Raw genomic sequence first — 21060 nt, forward strand, 5'->3', positions numbered from 1 at the left:
CAGAGATACAGAAGATAGCACGGATAGAAACTGGCAAGTGATTAAATGAGGTGGGAGTCGGGGTGAGGGAGGGGTCATTATTATGACTTTTGGGTTCCTTATTTGAGCAAACAGAAATGGAGTTGACCGGGACCAGGAATACAAGGTTATATGGGGTCAGAGAATTGAGGCCTGGGGGCGGTCACCATCCTGGCACTGAAACAACGGATGAAATGAGCACCCACTCTTTGTCCAATCCCAGCTCTCAGGTCCTTGGTCACCAAAATCGAGACTGGAAATTCTTATGTGTATTTTGATAATCTCGTGTGGAAAAAAATCATTTTTTTACAAAACTCTCCCGAGTGAGATAGATCATCTCAAGCATGAAAAGGGCCACTTGTGCTGTGGGTAACAATGAGAAAAATCATCTTCGTGCTAAATTTGCCTTTCCCTTCCCTTACCTCATAGCAGACTCTGCCAAGACCACTATGATCAAGTTTCTGTTCCTCCCTCCAACCCTCCGCTGCAACTTTTGGCTGTGCAAGACGAATACTTCCATATGGTGCAATGTTTATGTTAAGACGGGAAAAAACATGAAATGCTTTAATTTTATCCAAGAAGCAATAAATTTACAAATCCTAAGCAGCTGGAACAAAATATTAGTCTGTAATTGATTTTGGATGAAGTGTATTTCAACAAGAATAGGAAATTTGGGGCAGTAACTTCTTAACTACTGATGTCTAGGGATCTTGGGTATCTTCATACTGTATTCCATAAATGTAATCTCGGACAGATTATTTGATATCCTGGACTTCTGTCTCATCTATAAAGTGGGTTTAGCAATTTTACCTATTCATGGGTTTTTTTGTGAAGAATAAATGAGCTAATGCAGGTAAAGAGCTTAAAAAAGTAGTCATCAGATAGTAGGCACTCAGCAAATGTTAGTTCTTCCTCTTCTTACCTATTAAGCTAGGTGACAAGGGAAGGGGAATGGGATGAAGATGGGGATGGGTGAAGAAAAGGACAGAAAATAGCTTACAAGAATGAAGGTTTTTAGGATTTATCTATGAAGAATGCCCGCTGCCACCTCAGAACTGTAGACGCAACAAAATCTGTGTGAGTTCATGGGGTTGTTAAAAAAGATTTCGGGGGAAGAGTGTCAGGGAGTGTAGTACGTGAGGCTTGTAGAACCAGGAGCTTTCTGATACGCATTTTGGGCCATCATTCACTTTCATACCTATTTAATTCACTGGGACAGATGAGAGCAGGAGGACAGAAGGCAAGAGTATTAAAAAACCTGAGTTGTCTAGCGGAGATGATTTGACACGCAAAAACTACCCCAGGTCGATGTGAAGTCAGGGGAGAAAAAGGCAAATTTAGCACGAAGATGATTTTCTTACTGTTACTCACAACACAAGTGGCCCTTTTCATGCTTGAGAATGAAATAGGATTTTATTCTATTGACTCATTATTACTTTGGACAAACTGCCAACTTTTGTTTTAGTTTTCTAATCAAAAGCACAAAGACCATTCAGAACGATTTTTAATGTCTTCTACTTACACAGCTTTTACATTTACAAAGCATTTCTATACTTTTTAAAATTAATACTGATAAAAATCAGGCAAAGTCAATATCATTAGCTCTATTTTAAAAGAGCAAATATTTAGTGTATATTTACTGCGTGTCAGGTGCTATACTAAACGCTTTACAAGGATGTCTTATCCTTTTGACAAACCTATGAAGGTTATACTATTATCACCTGAGTCTAGAAGAGAGCAGCTTAATAACCCTCCCAAGGTGACCCACACAGTAAAGAGCAGAGCCTGGATTTGAATCCACATCGGTCTGACTTCAAAGCCTGCTTCCTAAGTCCTAATCACTGCTTTCTGATGTTGAAAGATAATCAGATACACGTTCTTTCCTAGTATGACAATACTTTTACTTTGAACTCAGCCTATTATTTAGCCATGTAAACAACTGCTGTGAAATTATACAGAGATACTAAACGTCTTGATGTCCACTTCCATATTGTGCTCCTAGAATTGCTCAAGACAGATGTACATCTCAACGTACCTTGCCCTCCCCCAAGGTTATAACAATCTGTATAAGACCAATCACTGTTTAATAAAGTTTCCAAATACCTAAAGTACTTGGTAAGAATCTGTTTCTTATTTACTTATAATACAGTTAATAGTTGTAGGTAAGAAAATGTAAGCACAATTTTACTGAAGAGGAGCTACCAATCTTTTGAATGGTTCAATAATACAAAGGACAAAAACCTGATCAGAAAAATGTCTCTTTATTTCATTAAAAAAAAAAAACCCAAACCTGTTCAATATCCCTCCCCCTCATGCAAACAGCTCTCACATGAGATTCTTCAAATTTTACGTTTTTTCCATTCCGGCTCATTCTTTGCTTCCTCATCATCAGATTCAACCTGGGCAAACATGGTTTTGGGCTGAGTCCTAAAAGAAAGTTAAAGAGGAGAGGAAAAATTTAGTCAGCAAGTGTGCATTAGACTTTGCTACTTTCAACAAGTGGAAGCACATTTGGGGAATCAATTATATCTCAATTAGTAGATAATCATTAAACTTCAGGCAAAGAAAAGGATAATGGAAATTTAATTATGTTCAGATTCTTTTAAAGGTTCTTCCTTCTGTGGCAGACTATGTATGTTGTCCTTTGCTTCAATAAAATGAAAATGTATCAAAGTCAGTGGAAACTCATACATCCATTAACCACCCTCAGTTTAACGAGTACTGCTCAGGGGGCCAAACTATAGTCACCAAGCAAGAATCGACACAGTCTTTATTTATAACTCCCTGGGCTGTTCCTAGACTTAAGTACAGCAGTCCAAATACACGTGATTATGGTGCACACAAACAGGAGAATCTGAGTCAACAGTTTTCTTATTTAATGAGTTTAAAATAATAGATAACACATATAGTAATTTGGGCCTGGCAGCAAAAATAAAAAACAAAACAAATGAACATTCCTTCTACCAAACACCCAGATCAGTGCATGGAAATGACAAGCATTTTAGGACATATCACTGTGTATCACTGCTGTAATACTGGCACACGGTACATCAAGCAATCTTTGCATTAGGACCTGCTGTGTTTTGTAAACATACCTGGTTCAATGACCCTCCTTTTTACAACGTTCACACAGAAAATAATTGCAAGAAAATATCAAATGGTCATAATTTATGCCCCTTTCAGTCATGCTACTGCTGATTTCCTTTTAAAAGCAGCTCTACTGCATTATGAGGAAACATTAAAGCATGATATCTGAAGATGAAACACTTTAGCTTACATCATCATTTAGAGTTCAATTCATAATAGTAAGGTAATTGCAGAATGGTAAAAATAATGTCAATAATTCCTTTTATTTGGCAAGTGAAACAGGGTTAAAACCTTATATTACTAAACAGGTGGTTGCCGGAGGGGAGGTATAGGGAGGAGAGAAATAGGTGAGGGAGATAAAGAGGTACAAACTTACAGTTATAAAATAAATTGAGACACTGGTGTGAAATGTATGGAGTGGGGAATAGGGTTGATAATTATGTAATATCTTTGTATGATGATAGATAGTAACAAGACTTATCATGATGCTCCCTGTGAAATGTATAGAAATATCAAATCTCTATGTTGTGTACCAGGAACTAACATAGTGTTTTAGGTCAATTGTATTTCAAAACAAACAAACAAACAATTTCAGAGAAAAAGAGATCAGATTTGTGGTTATCAGCGGCGGGGATTGAGGGAGGGGGAATTTGAGGAAGGCAGTCAAAAGGTAACAACTTCCAGTTAGGAGACAAATAAGTACTAGGGAGGTAATGTACGACATGATAAATATAATTAACCCTGCTTTATGCTATATATGATAGTTGTTAAGAGTAAATCCTAAGTGTTTTCATCACAAGGGAAAAAACTTTCTGTTTAATTTTGTGTCTGTATGAGATGATGGATGTTCATTAATTAAACTTATTGCGGTCATCATTTCATGATCCGTGTAAGTCAAATAATTATGCTGTACACCTTAAACTTATACAGTGCTGTATGTCAATTATATCTCAATAAATCTGGAAGGGTAAAAAAAAACCCTTATATTACTTCTTGCTCTTCCTTTATTATCCTGGGGAAGAAGTATAAACCATCCACATTCCACGCTGATGTTGTTCTGATGCAAGCCATGTACTAGAATTCCTCATGCATAAGTCAGTCACAATTCCTGTCTCTCCAGTTACCTGCCTAGAGAGCCCAAGCTGTCCCCATACACAATCCAGTTGGTTATATTTCTTGTTGTCACTTCAAGACACTGTTATGACATCTATAAACAAGTCATAGCCCTAACATTTCCAAAACCAGCTGCAGATTTTCATAGGTCATGAGTTGCTGAATTACTAGAAAGCAGGCCACTGGCTTTCTAAGATGCTACAACAAGGCAACCGGTGCGCATGACATATTTCGTCTTCTGGCAAAGATGTCGAGCCCTTGGGTATAGACAAACCTGTACAGGAACAAATTTGTCTGGTTTAAAAAATCCTTTGGAAGCCTGAAGCTGTAAGGAGTCCTTGAGCTAAGCCTCAGGTGGGGGATTCATTCCCAGTTTGGCCACTGACTTGCGCTGTCACCTGGAACAGGTGTTTCCCCTCTCAGGGGTTTAGTTTCCTCCTCTACCAAATGTGGAGGTTGAACTTGATCAGTGGGTCCCAAAGGACTAAAGGCCCAGGGCAGACAATGATGAAGTGTGTGTTTTAACATTAATTCAAGTATAATACAAATAGAAAAGTGCATATTTCATAAATGTCCTGTTTTCTGGATCTGCACAAATTGGACATACCATGAAACCAACACCCAGATGAAGAAACAGAGTATGACGAGCACCTCCGAAGCCCCTCATACTCCCTTCCAGTTACTAACCCCAGACCCGGCGTAACCATATCCTGACTTCTGGCCACATAGATCAGCCCCACCTGTGTTTGTCCTGTCTCTGTATGATCCCTAGAGTGTTCACTATTTTGTGCCTGGTTTCTTCCGTTCAGCATCATCCACAGTGCTGTGTGTAATAAGGATGTTTGTAACCATATATTCCAAAAATTGCAAAAAAAAAACCCCAAAGGCAATACTGTGAATTTTACCGTGAGTTAAAATGTGTTTAAGTTAAATGACTGTCCTTTATTCTGAGATAATGTTCTTCTACCTATTTTGTAATAAGATGTGCTGGAAGTTTAAAAAAAAACAATCCTTAGAATTAGCTACTTAATTTCTAAGGGAATAAAAAGAACATGATCTTCTAAAGGTACCTGGCAATGCTTCATAGCTCATCAATGTTAGCTGCAATGAGACTTAAGTACTTAAGAAGTTGCAGTGCTGCTTTTTTTGGATATAAAAAAGGCTGAATGACAGGTCACGGGAAGAAAACCTAGAGCTTGAAAAGGCTATTTCATTTATGTAGTCACTTTTTAAAATAATCCACCTACTTCCAGAAGTATTTTTAGTAGGTTGGTGGCTAACATTGAAGGGCACAGAATCAATGGAACTATTCAACAAGGGTCAGAAAGGGAGTAATGATGGCAAAGAGGCATGGGAGAACATTTTGGGGGAACAGAGACATTCTATAATCTTGATTGAAGTGGTGATTACACAGGTGTATACATTTGTCAAGACTTGAAATGGGTGCATTTTGTACTTTATTGTAACTAATTTATAAAGAAAATCAAAACAAAAAAATGAGTCAAAGGTCAAGAACAAAAGAACAAAAAGGTATGTAACTAAGCGTAAAACTTAGCACTAAATTTCCTAGAAGCCAAGGCAAAAGGAAAAGAAAGAGATTAGTTTTTCAAAGGAGGTAACCTCCCCTGCCCCAGGCACTGAACTCAGCAAAATTCACTGAGAAAATGTTCATACCAGGGTCACTTCGACTGTCACTTTCAATTACCAGACCACGACAGTTTCCTTTTCCTCTCTAGGTATTTTAACTTAAGGGATATCAACTTGTTTGGAAGGTTGAATGGTCTCCTTTGTGAAACTCCATGAATTTATTTTAAATTCCACTTCCGAACTAATAAAAATGTTGTCAGCAAAATAGCCATATTATGTATACACAACATCAAATCATGACACTTAGCTTTCATGTTCCACTTAGCATTCAACAGCCATGCTCCCCTTCCCCAAACTGCCAAAATCAAGGCATAAATCAGTGTCCAAATTTGCCCAGCAATGCTTGCATACCACTTTTCCTTTCATTTCGCTGCCCAGGGAGATAATAACTGAGTGTAAGAACTAGGCTCCTTTCAACAAATAATGTTGGGGAAATTGTATATCCATATGCGATGAAATTGGACCCTTACCTTACACTATATACAAAAATTAAATCAGCATGGATCAAAGACCTAAACCTAAGAGCAAAAACTATAAAACTCTTAGAAGAAAACATAGGGGAAAGTTTTATGACATTGGATTTGGCCATGATTTTTTTGACATGACACCAAAAGCGCAGGCAACAACAAAAATAGGTAAACTGGACTGCATCAAAATTAAACACTGTACATCAAAAGACAAAATCAACAGATTAAAGTGAAGAGTGGTTATTTAGTGGGTATAGAATTTCAGTTTTGCAAGATGAAAAGAGTTCTGGAGATTGCACAACAACGTGAACGTATTTAACACCACCGAAATGTACACTTAATAATGGTCAAGATGGTAAATTTTACGTGATGTGTATTTTACCAAAATTAAAAAGACAAAAGAGTAGGCTCCTGAACTTGGGAATAAGGAAGAATGAACCCCCTTCCTGGGACAAAAAGGGGGCTCCTAGGAAAGGGCCTTAGCCTCCAACTTGGGGCCATGCCTAAAGCAGTGCTTCTCAAATCATCTGTGGTGCAAGGCCAGACTTTGTTTTCTAATTTCCCACTACTTGCAGATAAATATTTCTAGAAAAATTAAAAGACTACAAAATACAGATCCAAAATTTTTATTAGATTCTATAAATATATCAAATTGCTATAAAATTTTCTAAGCTTATCTTGTCAGCACTGGCTGGTGGAGCACACTGTGAGTAGCGTCTGCTGGCAGTTCCATCCCTCCCCTTGCTTGGGAAAGAAAGGCTCTGAAAGCAGGGTGCTGAAACCAGGCTGTGGAGTAAGAATCTGTCTTCTTAACATAAACTTTTACACATGATGAGCTTCCTCCAACTGCAGGAAAATATTTTTCACATCTAGAGAGAAGCTGGCCCTGTATGATGCCACTGAAGACTTGGTGAAGGAATGAAGCCTGAGGTTTCACTCTCACAGGGCCACCCTTTAAGGAGCAGTCTTTCATTCTCAGGAGTATGGCATGGGGAGGTGAAGGGAGATGTGGCCCACGGAAGGAAGTTTCCCTCATTCCAATCCATCCTGCCCCCAAAACCAACATTCTTACAGCATAGTTCAGCACCTTCCACAAGAGCTGTATGTTGTCTGCTGAATAAAGACCAGGTTCTTCAAAAAATATTATTTGACTTTAGAACAATGAATATCTCTGTCTAGTCTAGGGAATGCCAGTGTTTTATAGAAGCAAAGTGAGAGAATTACAGCTTTAAAATTTGTAGCTATTCTTTCTTGTCAGCAATTTTTATCTTTAAATTTATTTCCAGCAGTTTTTCTTTTGAGATTTTTTGGAAATCCATATATGAGGAAGACCAAAAAATAAAATAAAATCAGTTCAGGATTATTTAGGGCATTTAAAACAGACTTCTTTAGTCACCACTTTTCAAGACAATGAAGAACAGAGATGATTAGGCAACTTCCAGCAGAGTCTGGAACAGAACCAGGAGATTTCTTCCTTGGGGGTGGCCTAATTTGCCCTTGACATAGAAAACTACTATAAAAATAAATCAACAATGTCAAGCAAGAGCAAAGTGACACATACAAAATGATAAAATGTTTTGAGAGCACTTAAAAGCTGGTCCAGAAATTCCTACTTTTAAAACCAATAGGGAACCAACAAATAAACAACAAAACCCTCTAAGTCCCTTCTAACCTTGTCACTGGCGACATAAAATGTATTCCTTTCTGGGCTGCTTGAAGAAATGGAATTTATACACTGATCTTAACGTAGACTCTTTTGGGTGCTTCCATGAGGAAAAGTAGAACAAACCAAACCAAATGGGCACTGAAGACACGGCAGTAACTCAAGAAATACACATATAAATAAATAATGTGCAAAAAATATATTCTACTGCTTCAAGAAAGCATTTCCATTACTAGCCATTCCCTGTCTCCTCCTATTTAAGCAGTTCCTGAGTAATTCTATTACCTCCTTTCTCAAGAGACAGGAAGTTGTCAACTCAAATTTACAACCTCATGGCAGACTTACCTCAGGTGCCCAAAACGAAAGCCTACAAAGGGACTGACCTGAAGAAAAGGAAGGTAAGGGGAACATTCCATTAAGCCAAAGCACTGTGCGTGCTCGACAGGTTAATGGGGATACGGTAAGCCTCGCTGAGAACCATTAAAGTATCCACCTTATTGAAATCAGCTTTTTCCAGACTATTTATCTCATTGATTTACTGTCTACATTTACCCATTTTTCTAACTGTTAACTGAAAACTTAAACTTACAGAAGGCTGATGTGAAACTTGTATTTTCCAGTTTGATTAACTCACTTGGCAAATAGTAAACATTTTTCACTTGACTATATATGCCATCTTGTTTACTAGAGTTACCAAGAAAAGGAGAGCAGACTAGATAGCACCATAGTTATTTACTACTAACCATTAAATAAACTAATCAGAGGAGGGCTGATGGGTTTTTTGTTTTAGCTTCATTCAGTAAACTTTGCATTTGCTAATAGTTAATATTTCATGAAGTACATATATATAAAAGCTTAAGCAAATGTCTTTCTCAAATCTATACATTCTGAATAGCTGATACTTTGTGCTGATTAATTTCCCCCTTGGAACAGTTTTTAAACTGAATTCTCAAAGTTATTTGTACAAAGGGAGTCTTTTCCAGCAACTGTGTGTTACAGAAAAATGACAGAAGCACAACAGAAACTGAGTCCCACCTTCAATGTTTCCATCCAGAGGAATTTTGCATAGAACAGTCAGTAATGAATAAAAATTCCCTCTGTAATATTTTCGAAGGGCAGTTTTTGGATACAAGGTTTTGTGTAAGAGATTCAAAGTGTCCTTTCAAAGATTCAAAGGCTGCCCTTTCTCTTCTGACTAAGCTCTAACCTAGGCTTTCTACACTCCTCCTTGAGTGCTCAGGCCAGAGAGAAGTCTCAAAATGTCTTTGGTTGCAATGGGAAGTCCACAGGTCAAATTCTTTTAAGTTATGGATATTCTCCTGATATGATTCATTCAAAAAGCATAAAGTGAGCTCCAGGGTAACAGAATGAGTATGAGGGGAAATCACTTGTAATACTTACTTAATCATCAGTATGTGACTATCAACCACAAGCTTTTTTGGCTCAGAGCCCATTGTTTATTATGAAGGAAAACCTCAAAGCCAAAGTCAATTATAGCCATGACTTGACAATCTGACACACTTGTTAACCCTGTTAGAATGAATACGGCCCAGATGAACTCTGACCCTGTCATCACAATTGCAGAATTATTAAGATTAAATAAAGGCTTGACCAAAAGATTCCACTTGAAATGGTCCCTTCTTTCTGGTGAAGAGCTAATCAAAGATCATTTTTATTTGTTTATTTATTTACTTACATATTTTTAATTTTTATTTTATATTGGAGCATAGTTGATTAACAATGTGTTAGTTTCAGGTGTACAGCAAAGTGATTCAGTTATACATAAAAAATATTAGGGATGCATAAGAAGATGAGAGGCAACAAAATATTTCTAGATAAAGAATGTTCTATCTTCTTCAGGAAATGAACACATAATATTTTGGAAAATAGCTAAAAATAGCTAAAAAACATCTCAGACTCATTAAGTAGGACATACTAACTCATTATGCTTGTGTGAGAGTTCAAAGACGGGGTGAGGGTGGAGAAAGGGACATACATGAAACCTGTGGAAACTGGGGGAAAAAAAAAGAAAAAGAGGGAAAAACAAAAGGAACCCTCTAAAATCACCATTGCTACTTTATCAGTAAGTGGGTAAACAAGTCAGAATGATTAAATCTTTGAAGAGCACAGAGGCCTGAGGCAGCCCAGGTAATGTCAAAATGCCCTCTCTAAGCTCACATTTATGAAACATATAACGACGTGCCACAATTTCTACTCAAAAACACATATGAAAGCTGGGCATTAGTGCAACTCTACTCTCTTACTTCATAGATGGTGCAACAGTCTCAGTGAAGGTAAGTGAGTCTCAGAGCAGGAACTAAACCCCAGGACTACTGATTCTTAGTCTAGCATTCTTCCACTATGCCACGCAATAATCTTTTCGGCTTCACTATTATTCAACTTTTCCAATAACTACTATCAGTTGCTTTGTGGTGAGAAGCAGTACACTGTAGTAGTCAAAAGCAGAAGCTTGACTTTGAAGCCAGACCACCTGCATTCAAGTCCCAATTCTGCCTCTTGCTATCTGTATGGCTTTGGTCAAGTTATAAGCCTCAATTTCCTCATACGTAAAATTGGAGCAATAATACCACTTTCCTCATAGGACTGTTGTGAGGATTAAATGAATAATATATAAAGTTTTTACATTACCATATAAAAGTGTCATTATTACCATATACCTTGCTTTTGGCTATCAGATGTCCCTCACTTCATATTTTCAAAAGTTATACGTGGAATATATTTGATAAAATAATTTGCATATTAAATACAACATAGCAGCTTGCTGTTTTCTCAAAAACCCTGGGGGAAATACTCTTCTATGTAAATGAACTGTCTTCACTATGAATCTCTATAATCAAAATAACCTATTCCATATATTTGAATTTTCAGAAGGGCTAATCACTTGTACTTTATTTTAAATAATTACTTTTTTTTTATTATTACCAGACTTCAGTGTGCAAAATAATCACCTGGAGAACTTCTTAAGATGCAGATTCCCAGCCCCAATCTCTCAGTCTAAATGAGCTGGGGTGAAGTCTAGAAATCTGAATTTTTAACTTTCCCACTCTTACCCTCAACTCTGACACAGACAGTCCACAAAATCACTTTGAGAAACACTGGCCCTTACATAGGAATACGGTGGTCAGTGATACCAGTCATGTAACCATAACTCACAAAAAAAAGTAATATTTTTCTCTGTGGGTTTATGTCTCTTCCTGGCACAAATAATATATAAATCTTTACTCACTCAAAGAGTGATCTCTTTAAATATTGCCTAGTAACTCAACATGACTTAAACGTATTCTTTATAGACGGGATGATATTTTAATGCATATACACACATATCCACGTATCTCGTATCAGACAAGACATGCACACTGAAAATTAAATTGACTGAACCAGCAATAATGGCAGCTTATCTGGCAAGGAAAGTGACCATGGCTGACAGAACTGTCAGGCTGTCTGGCTACTGGCCAGGGTTCAGGTTCCCACACACAACTATCCCTGTTGATGTGTAAGCTAATAGCATTCTGGATCTTTACCCTGCCCACTCCCCAGCCGGCTCCTTTCCCCTCCCTCCAGCAACATCTTTTGACAAGAAACTGTAATTGAATCTTCCCATGTATAGCTGAACAAGAGTCCTCTGTGATCCTGCTGTGTTTTAAAACCTTCATGGTTGTTACATTGTGAGTGCCAGGAATGAAACTTAAATACTCAACAATAAAGGTAAAGCGTTAAAAGACTCTTTGTTCTCATCACTGGAGAATAAAGGTGAATGTCATGTGCAAGCCGGCAGATTTGTGTAATATCTAGTTGTGCTTTCCTGTGATAAAGCAAGATACAGTAAATCTTCATTTCATCACTGACACAAGTCAACTGCAGGGAAGAAAAACAACCAGACACACATTCTCGATTACAGTGACCTTTATGAAAAGATCCTTTTGAATATTAGCTTCCCTTCAAACACTGCCACTTGGCAGTAAACAGTATACTGTAGCAGGTGAACACAGGAGAAACTGCACTGCAATTCTGGCTAACAAATCACATGCCACAGACAGTGCCATGAACTTAGTATGCAGTAAATGTAAGGTGACAAAACTGAGTGGAAGGAAAGAGATGGGAGCAAAATGCAGCAGCAGAAAGGTGTATATTAAGAGAGATCACAGTCCTCTGAAAAGCTCATTAAATTAGGGATCAAGAGAAATGAAGTCTAATTCTAATTGCAGTCACTGTGAATTGCAAGTCTCTAAGTTTCAGTCTCCTCACATGTAAGGTAAGGATATGACAATACCTGTTCTACCCATTTTGCAGAGCTACTATTAAACTAGCATATTATTCAACTGTAGATATCACTAAACCACCTACAATGCAGGAAAATGTCATTAGGTAACAGAAACCAATGAACAAAACCAATTTCTGCCTTCAATTAATTCTAGTTAAAGAAGGTTGAAAATCTGGATGAATTTTTTTCCAAGAAAATATTAATCACCAAGCAGACTCAGAAGAGTCAGAATATCCAGATAGTCTACTTACCATAAGGGGATGGAAAAGAAAGAGAAAAATTAAGGAATTACTACTCACCCTCCCCTCCACAAAAGCACCAGGCTTTGACAGTTTTATGGGTAAATTCTATCAAATTTTTACGAAGTAGATTTAATGTGTATTCAAAACAGTTTGAGAGTACATACAGAAAAGGAAAGCATACAAAATGTTTATGAAGGCAGCCTAACACCTGACAAAGAACAAACCATAAGCATGTGAGGGTCATACCAAAGAAGTGAGGATGATTCAATACTAGAATTTTGTAATATAATCATATTCATTGATCAAAGTAGAAATACAGAGGGAATTCCCTGGCAGTCCAGTGGTTAGGACTCCGAGCTTCCACTTCAGGGGGCATGGGTTCGATCCTTGGTCCCTTGGTCAGGGAACTAAGATCCCGCAAGCCAAGCCACGAGGTGCAGCCCAAAACCAAACAAAACCCCCCAAAACAAAACAAAACAAAAATAAAGCAGAAATACACAGATACAACAAAGGAATTCAATAAAATTCAGCATCTATTTCAGATGAACGTGCCTCTCATTATTGTACAGTTGTTTTCTTCGTATAGGATGCTCTTCTCTTGGATATCTGCACAGCTCATTCCCTCATTTCATTCAAGTCAAAGATCACTTTAGCAGAGGTTCTATCCTGATCACCGTATCTAAAAATAGCGCCCCCTTTCTCCCTGATTACTCTATGTCCCCTTATCCCTATTTTATTTTTCTTCACTGCACTTGCTACCATCTAACACTTATAGATTTACTTATTGTCTCTCTCTGTCCACTAGAATATAAGCTCCATAAACCACAACTTAGTACCCGACACACTGTAGGTTTTCAATAAATCTTTGTTGAATTAATAAATAAAATAAAAAGAGATGAATTCTTCTTTAACATCTTGTATGTGTGTGTTTTCAAAAGCTGTCATGCTTCATGGAGAAATACCATTAAATTGAACAATATGAAATTGCCGATATTTGACTTTTTTTTCATCTACAGAAAGGGCAATTACATATGTTTTAACTGAATCCTGTTCAAGTTCAAAGTGAGAAAAGGATGTGCACTATCACTGTTATTATTTAATATTGTTCTGGCAGTACCAGTCAGTACAATTAGATAAAATAAAGAAATAGCAGGTATAAAAATTGGAAAAGAGGAGGTGAATTTATAATTATTTGCATATGATATAATTTTATGCCTGCAAACCCCTCTAAATCTGACCACATTAAAATAAATTTTTTTCACATGGGGGAAAAATGGCATAAGCAAAGTAAAAATAAAAATGACTGACGGGACTTCCCTGGTGGTGCAGTGGTTAAGAATCCACCTGCCAGTGCAGGGGACATGGGTTCGAGCCCTGGTCCGGGAAGATCCGACAGGCCACGGAGCAACTAGGCCCGTGCGCCACAACTACTGAGCCTGCACTCTAGAGCCTGTGAGCCACAGCTACTGAGCCCACATGCCACAACTACTGAAGCCCGTGCACCTAGAGCCCGTGTTCTGCAACAAGAGAAGCCACCACAATGAGAAGCCTGTGCACTGCAATGAAGAGTAGCCCCCACTCGCCGCAACTAGAGAAAGCCTGTGCTCAGCAACGAAGACCCAATGCAGCCAAAAATAAATAAATAAATTTATTTTTTAAAAAATGACTGACTAGTAGGAATATTTGCAATACGTGACATACAAAGGGTTAAACTCCTTAATATAAAGAACTCTTACAAATCAGTAAGAGAACCAATCAACCAACAGACAAAACGGCAAAAGACATAAATAGAAAGTTCACAGGAAAAAGAGGCTTTTAACATATGAAAAGATGCCTAGAAAATTTTTAATGAAAGTGTAAACTACGATGGAATACAAGGTTTCACCTATCAGATTGACAAAGATAGAAGGATGAGGGGAAGGAAGCTCTGATACATTGAATAAGTTGGTTAAAAAGTCTCTTTGGGGCTTCCCTGGTGGCGCAGTGGTTGAGAGTCCGCCTGCCGATGCAGGGGACACAGGGTTCGTGCCCTGGTCCGGGAAGATCCCGCATGCCGCAGAGCGGCTGCGCCCGTGAGCCATGGCCGCTGAGCCTGCGCGTCCGGAGCCTGTGCTCTGCAACGGGAGAGGCCACAACAGTGAGAGGCCCGCGTACGGCAAAAAGAAAAAAAAGGCTCTCTGGAGGAAATCTGGGCACTATCTATACAAATTTTAAATGCAAATATCTTTTGATTTGGCAATTCTATTTCTTGAAGTTTTGCACATGTGGTCAAGGAGTCCAAAGATATTAATTTCAGTATTGTTTATAATAACAACAGACTGAAAGCAATGCAAACGTCCTTCAATACTGTACTGTTTTAGAAAAGCATAATATATCACACAACGGAAAATATCAAGAAAGTATACAGCATGAGCTAGATATGTATGAACGGGTCTAGTCCAATCTCCCAAGTAATAAATAAAGCAAAAAACCAACCAACAATCAAGAACAAAGACCAGCTTGTAAAACATGTTATATACCTGTTTTTAAACAGTAAATGCTTCTACACACGTCTGCTCATTTATACATGGACTCTCTCTGGCAGGAAATACAAGCACCTGTCGGCAGTGGGTATCTTGAAGTGGTAGAACGAAGGAACTGGGGGTTAAAGTGAAAGGGAGGCTTTCAAATTTCCATTGTTTATGCTTTAGCATTGCTGGATTTTTAAAAAATTGTGTGCACGTATTACTTAAAATCTCAGACATGAAAATCTTGTTATCAAGATAATTAGTTGTTAGAAGTTAGAACAATAACCTGGAAGTTCTAAGGCCAGGTTCCTGGTTTGGGTTCTAGCAATAACTTGCAATCCAGTAGGTTCTAAAAGTTATCTTCTCAGTGTCTCATTTTCTTCAGTGGTAATTTTGACACCTTTCTATGAATTATATATTGCTAATATCAATCATTAATCAGCAAACAGTATTATTTCAATATTTGTGGAGACACCTCAATGATTTACTTTGTGTACAAACGTACACACGTCTATTTGGAGCAGTTTGCTATCAAAATGATACATATTGTTTGGCAAATTTTAAACCATGGCTCTGTTTACTCTTCTTTCCTCAGCTAATTTTTGGTATGCTTATAAACAAGTTTTTTGAAGTATAAAAAGATCCCTAATAATAACAGAAAATAACTACTCCATTAAAAACAGAAGTGTCAGAGGCATAATCCATAAGCGTATCTGAGTGCCAAGGATGTGTTGACATATATTAGCTTATACACACACAGATTCTATACAAATGAAGGCTACATGCAAACTATTTAGCTGGCCAGCCTTGATATGACCCTCTTAGCTGTTGTAATATTATCCAACTACTTGTTCAGAGATGTTCCATCTGTACTGTCTGGTTATTAATACATGTTGCAAACATCCACCACTGACGTTACACAGTAAATAAAGTCTGTTCTGCTACAACACATATAGCAAAGGATGCGGTGCTCCCCACCAGGGGCCCTCAAATCCCTTTAGCATTTTTCTGCAGGGTGCTTTCACTCGCAGCAGCAGCACCGACCTCTCTCTGTCAGAGGGCTGCCGGCAGGTTGCTAAAGCCCCGGATAGCTGGAACTGCCTGAAATGTCTCCCCTGGTCCCATCTCTAGCCATCACCAAGGACCAACAAATGTTGAAGTGAAATACTCCAGTTACTGTGTGCTCTGACCAGGGTCTCCAGGATCACCTTGTGGGACTAAGCCAAAGTGACCCTCCCTGCAACTCTATTTAATATTGTTCACTTTCTTGGCTTAAATCATCTTTGTAAGCGTCTTTATTTCAGGGTCTGCTTTTAAGGAACCCAAGCTAAGACAGTGTGTTTTACTTTTAGGCAAAGTAGCTCATAATGATCAGCAGATAGAGGATCAATATCAGTATAACATGTAAGCTGAGCTGGTTTATAAAGTTGGTTTTCTTCTAGCATATAAATGTTTTGAAAAGTAATCAGAGTCCAGCTTTCTCATAACTGAAGAGAAAACTTTAGCAATACATAAAAACATCAAGAGAAAAGCTGAATATGCTTCCAACAATACAAAAATACACATACACAAATTTATTTACTGTGTTAGTAATTGCAAAATACTGGGTGCAATCTAAATACCCATACGTAGGAGAATGGTGGAATAAACCATGGTACATCCATGCAGCGGAGCACTATACAGCTGTGAAAAAGAATGGGAATGAGCTCTATGACCTGGTGGAGAGTGATTTCCAGGGCATACTGCTAAGCGAAAAAAAACAAAACTCAAAAGACTATTTATACCATGCTAGCCTTCATGTAAGAAAGGAGGGGAATATAAGAAAATACAGATCTGCACATTTGTGCAAAAGAAGATAAAACAGAAACTAAAGAGAGTGGTTACCCATAGGGGTGAGTAGGAAAAGGACTGAAAGAAGCAGGGGTATTGGAATGGGGGAGCAGGGATGAAGAGGGAGTGACACTTCCCTGAGGATATCTCTTTTAAAGTTCTGACCCCTAGCACCACAGTAACAGTTCATATACCCTACCCACACCCTAAAAAAATAAAGGAATATAAACACTAAAAATAAGCCTAACTTCATTTTCAAATGGATAACATAACCACACTGATGGGAGTGGAGAAGACAAGAGCTAAGTAACTTGACTAGACACTGTAAGGATAAAAAAGGCAAGAAGAACTATACACAAATGCTGTAATTTAGTTAGGAAAAGTGTTTCTCATGGGTGGGTGGCGGTTAGCAATTCTAAAACGATTTTAGGTGTAGACTAGAATTGAACAAATAAGTAAATATACTGTAGATAATATGAGCTGGGTTTCTCACTATTGGAGAGAGAAGTTACAAATATGCAAAGGGAAAAGGTTAAATGAACCCTGTGGTACAGGATTGAAATCAGGGGCATCAGTTTAAACTCGTACTATTTAAAATATATATACAGGGCTTCCCTGGTGGCGCAGTGGTTGAGAGTCCGCCTGCCGATGCAGGGGCCACGGGTTCGTGCCCCGCTCCCGGAATGGGCTAATCTCATGTTTTCTGTAGTTACTTTCCATTCTTCCCTGTTGCACTGCAGGTGTATTGATAAGCTTTTCTCATTTTTTCAGGTGTGAATTATTTTCCTGTTTGTGTCTTACTGTGTTCATCCGACTGAGGTTTTTTGTGTTTTATTTGTTAAATATATATATATATATATATATATATATACACAATACAGATAGATACATACAGAAATATATATGTGTGTATATGTGTAGGTTAGTATACAAACATATATTTCTGAGGTTTGCTGGCTGACAGGACCTAGAAGCAATGACATTTTAGTAGCAATGAGCACATACAGCACCAACCTCTTGGTTTCTAAACATCATTCTCCAACAAAAAGGAGCCAGGGCTCCTTGGAGAAGTGGTTGATTCTAGGACTGTGGCAAAACAAAAACAAAAACAAAGATGAGCCTGGAACATTTTGCGGTGCCAGAAAATAAGGACGTGCTAAAAAACAAACAAACTAACAAACCAAAAATAACACACCTTGTTGAAAGAATAAAGGAGCCATTCTGAAGGAGATTCTATTGGCCAAAACTGGAACAATGTGAGCGACAAACTAAATAATGATAGTATTGGATTTTAACCCATAGAACAAAGTATTTTAAAGTACACACTTACATTTAAAAACTTGAAAAATAAAGAAATGTGAGAGGAGCAATTCTTTCTTTTGGTAGAAGTCCAAGTAATAAATGTAGGAAAAAAGAGGGAAATAGAAAACACCACTAGGGAAACACCACAGTAGTAACTGCTGCAGGCAAATCTATCCATGCATGATAAAACGAGAGAACAAAAGTCTGAGAGACAGGATTTGCCTAGTCTGAAAATATTACTCCCAAGCAAGTTATTAACTCAAAATGCAATGATAGTAACTTGACAGTGGAGAAACTTGGCAGACATCACCTTAACCAAGTGATCAAAGTTATCATCACCAGTCATCAGACTGAGGGACACGAAGCCCCTGATGTGATGCACTGAGAAGGATATAACATCACTCCTGTGTTATTTTTGCCAAAAATGCATAGTTTTATTCCAATCATGAGAAAATATCAGACAAACACAAACTGAGAGAAAGTGTACAGAATAACAGACCAGTGTTCGTTGAAAGCATCAAGGTCATGAAAGATGAGAAAGACTGAGAAACTGTTATGACTGGAGGAGACAAAGGAAAAGTAACAGCTAAATGCAACGTGGGATCCTAGATAGGACTGTAGAAGAGAGAAAGGATATTAGTGGAAAAACTGGAGAAATCACATAAGGTCTGTAGCTCAGTTAACAGTACTGTACCCATGTTAATTTCATGGTGTTGCCAATTAACTGTACTATGGCCATGGAAGGTGTTAACATCAGGGGAAGTTGGGTGAAGAGTATACATGAACTCTCTGCATTGCTTTTACGATTTTTCTGAGTCTAACGTTAGTTTACAATAAAAACTTAAAACCCCAAAATTCTACAATATTACTGTTCTTTAGTATAAATGTAGCTGGTTTAGTGGCTTTAAGAACCACTACATGTTCACGCATGCGAAGCTATTTGAGGGAATCTGAGCAGGCAGGCTCTACTCTGCCTATGTTTAAGTGTTACTTACAAACACAGCTCTACAAATAAAAGTTAATCCTCAATAATAGATTCTACAAACTGTTTCCTTTCATTTGCTTTTAACCCTCCCTAACTAAGATAATGCAGACAGGCAGTGATTTTCTTTCTTTTTTTTTTTTTTTTTTTAATCACAGGTAGAATGGGTTTCACATAATGGGTTTATGCTAGGCTATAGATCTAATGGAACCGGCCTGGTTTAAACATTTACCGTTTAGAGTCCTCAGATACAAACAAATGCCTAGGTTTCAGGACCATGAGTACCTGGCCATTTTTCATGCTTAGGAATAAAAAAGATATGGAGAAACTAGAACCTCAAAGCAGCCATTGTTACATTCTTCCCAATTCATTAAACATAATAAATTTTCTATTTTAAAAGGCTGTTTGCTTACTTGGAGTATGCTGGAGAAACCCAATATGGGTTGTCCTCGGCTGCTTTGGCGTGCCGCAAAATGGCTTCCCGGGGATTGCTGTCATCAGTTTTGTCCAAAGCAATGTTCTTCACAATGTATGACGACAGGGTGCCCCCGTGGGTTCCAACCCGGCCACCACGACCTGTTCCAAACCAAATCCGGAATGGAGTGAGCATATACCTTTTGTACACTGGGCTTATCTGACAAGGTTGAGAATCCCTCACTGCTGGCTTCCAAGGCGGACGGTTCAAAGAATGACAGACTAGGGTCAGGGATTCAGGTTTACCTGACTTTTGTCATTCCCTACAGAATCAAGGTTTTGAGCACTCTGAGGCTTCTAACAGACTTTGGTTTGAAGCACACAAATCTCAAGAGTACTTGAGTATCGTCCTTTCAGCTTTCATTTATGATAATCAAAACCAAAGTAGGACATCACCAAACCTCAACTTCCCCATAACATTTTTTTTTTTTTGCGGTACGCGGGCCTCTCACTGTTGTGGCCTCTCCTGTTGCAGAGAACAGGCTCTGGACGTGCAGTCTCAGCGGCCATGGCTCACGGGCCCAGCCGCTCCGCGGCATGTGGGATCTTCCCGGACCGGGACACGAACCCATGTCCCCTGCATCGGCAGGCGGACTCTCAACCACTGCGCCACCAGGGAAGCCCTCCCCATAACATTTTTAAATAGAGACATTTTTTATTATGCCTTAGTTGCTTACTTTACACAATGACACCAATGTAGGAAGAAATACAAATAGTTTGCCATGTGTATGCCTTAAAAAATTCCTCAGGCATGAACACATGAAATTCAACTAATAAAAATAACCAATGATCATTAGGTGCTATTTTAGATTTAAACAAACATATCGTAGGGCTTGCCATCTTCCAAGTACCTTGTAGGAGAGAAAACAAGATGAACAGACTGATTCACATTATTTTACTGTACTGTAATTGCTCTAGACAGGAAGCTCCACATGGGCAGGAATGTGTTCCCCACTGGATCCCCAACTGCCAGCCTGGTTCCCAGTACTCAGAAGATGTATGACTTTTTAGGAAGATTAAAAAAAAAAAAAGGAAAAACAAAAAACCACACCACATGACCACATGAAAAGTCAAGTAGCACTAAAAGATTAATTTTATAAGGCAGGAAATAACTGCCAAAGAACCTGTATGGCCAGTAACTAAGTGGAAGGAGAGGAAGGAGAAAGCTCTTCAGGCTGGTCTGGTGAGGGGAGAGGGTCTGTAGGAAGAGATAAATTCAATTTGGGAGAACTCAGAAGACAGAGAAGGTCATTTTCAATGAGCAGAATGGTTTAAATACAAAAGTACAGAAAGAGGCAAGTTCACTGGGCATTTGGGGGCAGGAATGAACCAACAGTCATGCGAGAAGATCAGAGTGGGAGAGAGGTGAGGTGTAAAGCTCAAAAGTACGTTAGGGGCTTCCCTGGTGGCGCAGTGGTTGAGAGTCCGCCTGCCGATGCAGGGGAC

The 21060-nt window shown here is 38.4% G+C and overlaps 1 protein-coding gene across 1 annotated transcript in view; it reads right to left on the reverse strand.

Moving 5' to 3' along the window:
- Positions 1–2263: 2263 nt before the first annotated feature.
- LOC103091284 (WD repeat-containing protein 70) overlaps positions 2264–21060 on the reverse strand; it is a 108178-nt gene continuing 89381 nt past the window's right edge. Inside the window, exons 8-9 of the mRNA XM_007454809.1 lie at positions 19554–19716; positions 2264–2445 (exon numbers count right to left, since the gene is read on the reverse strand). Of these exons, the coding sequence (XP_007454871.1) occupies positions 2358–2445; positions 19554–19716 (251 nt within the window). The 3' untranslated portion in view covers positions 2264–2357. The remainder of the gene's footprint in view (positions 2446–19553; positions 19717–21060) is intronic.

Source organism: Lipotes vexillifer, unplaced genomic scaffold, assembly GCF_000442215.2.
Source record: "Lipotes vexillifer unplaced genomic scaffold, Lipotes_vexillifer_v1.1 scaffold643, whole genome shotgun sequence".
In the NCBI taxonomy this organism is placed as follows: domain Eukaryota; kingdom Metazoa; phylum Chordata; class Mammalia; order Artiodactyla; family Lipotidae; genus Lipotes; species Lipotes vexillifer.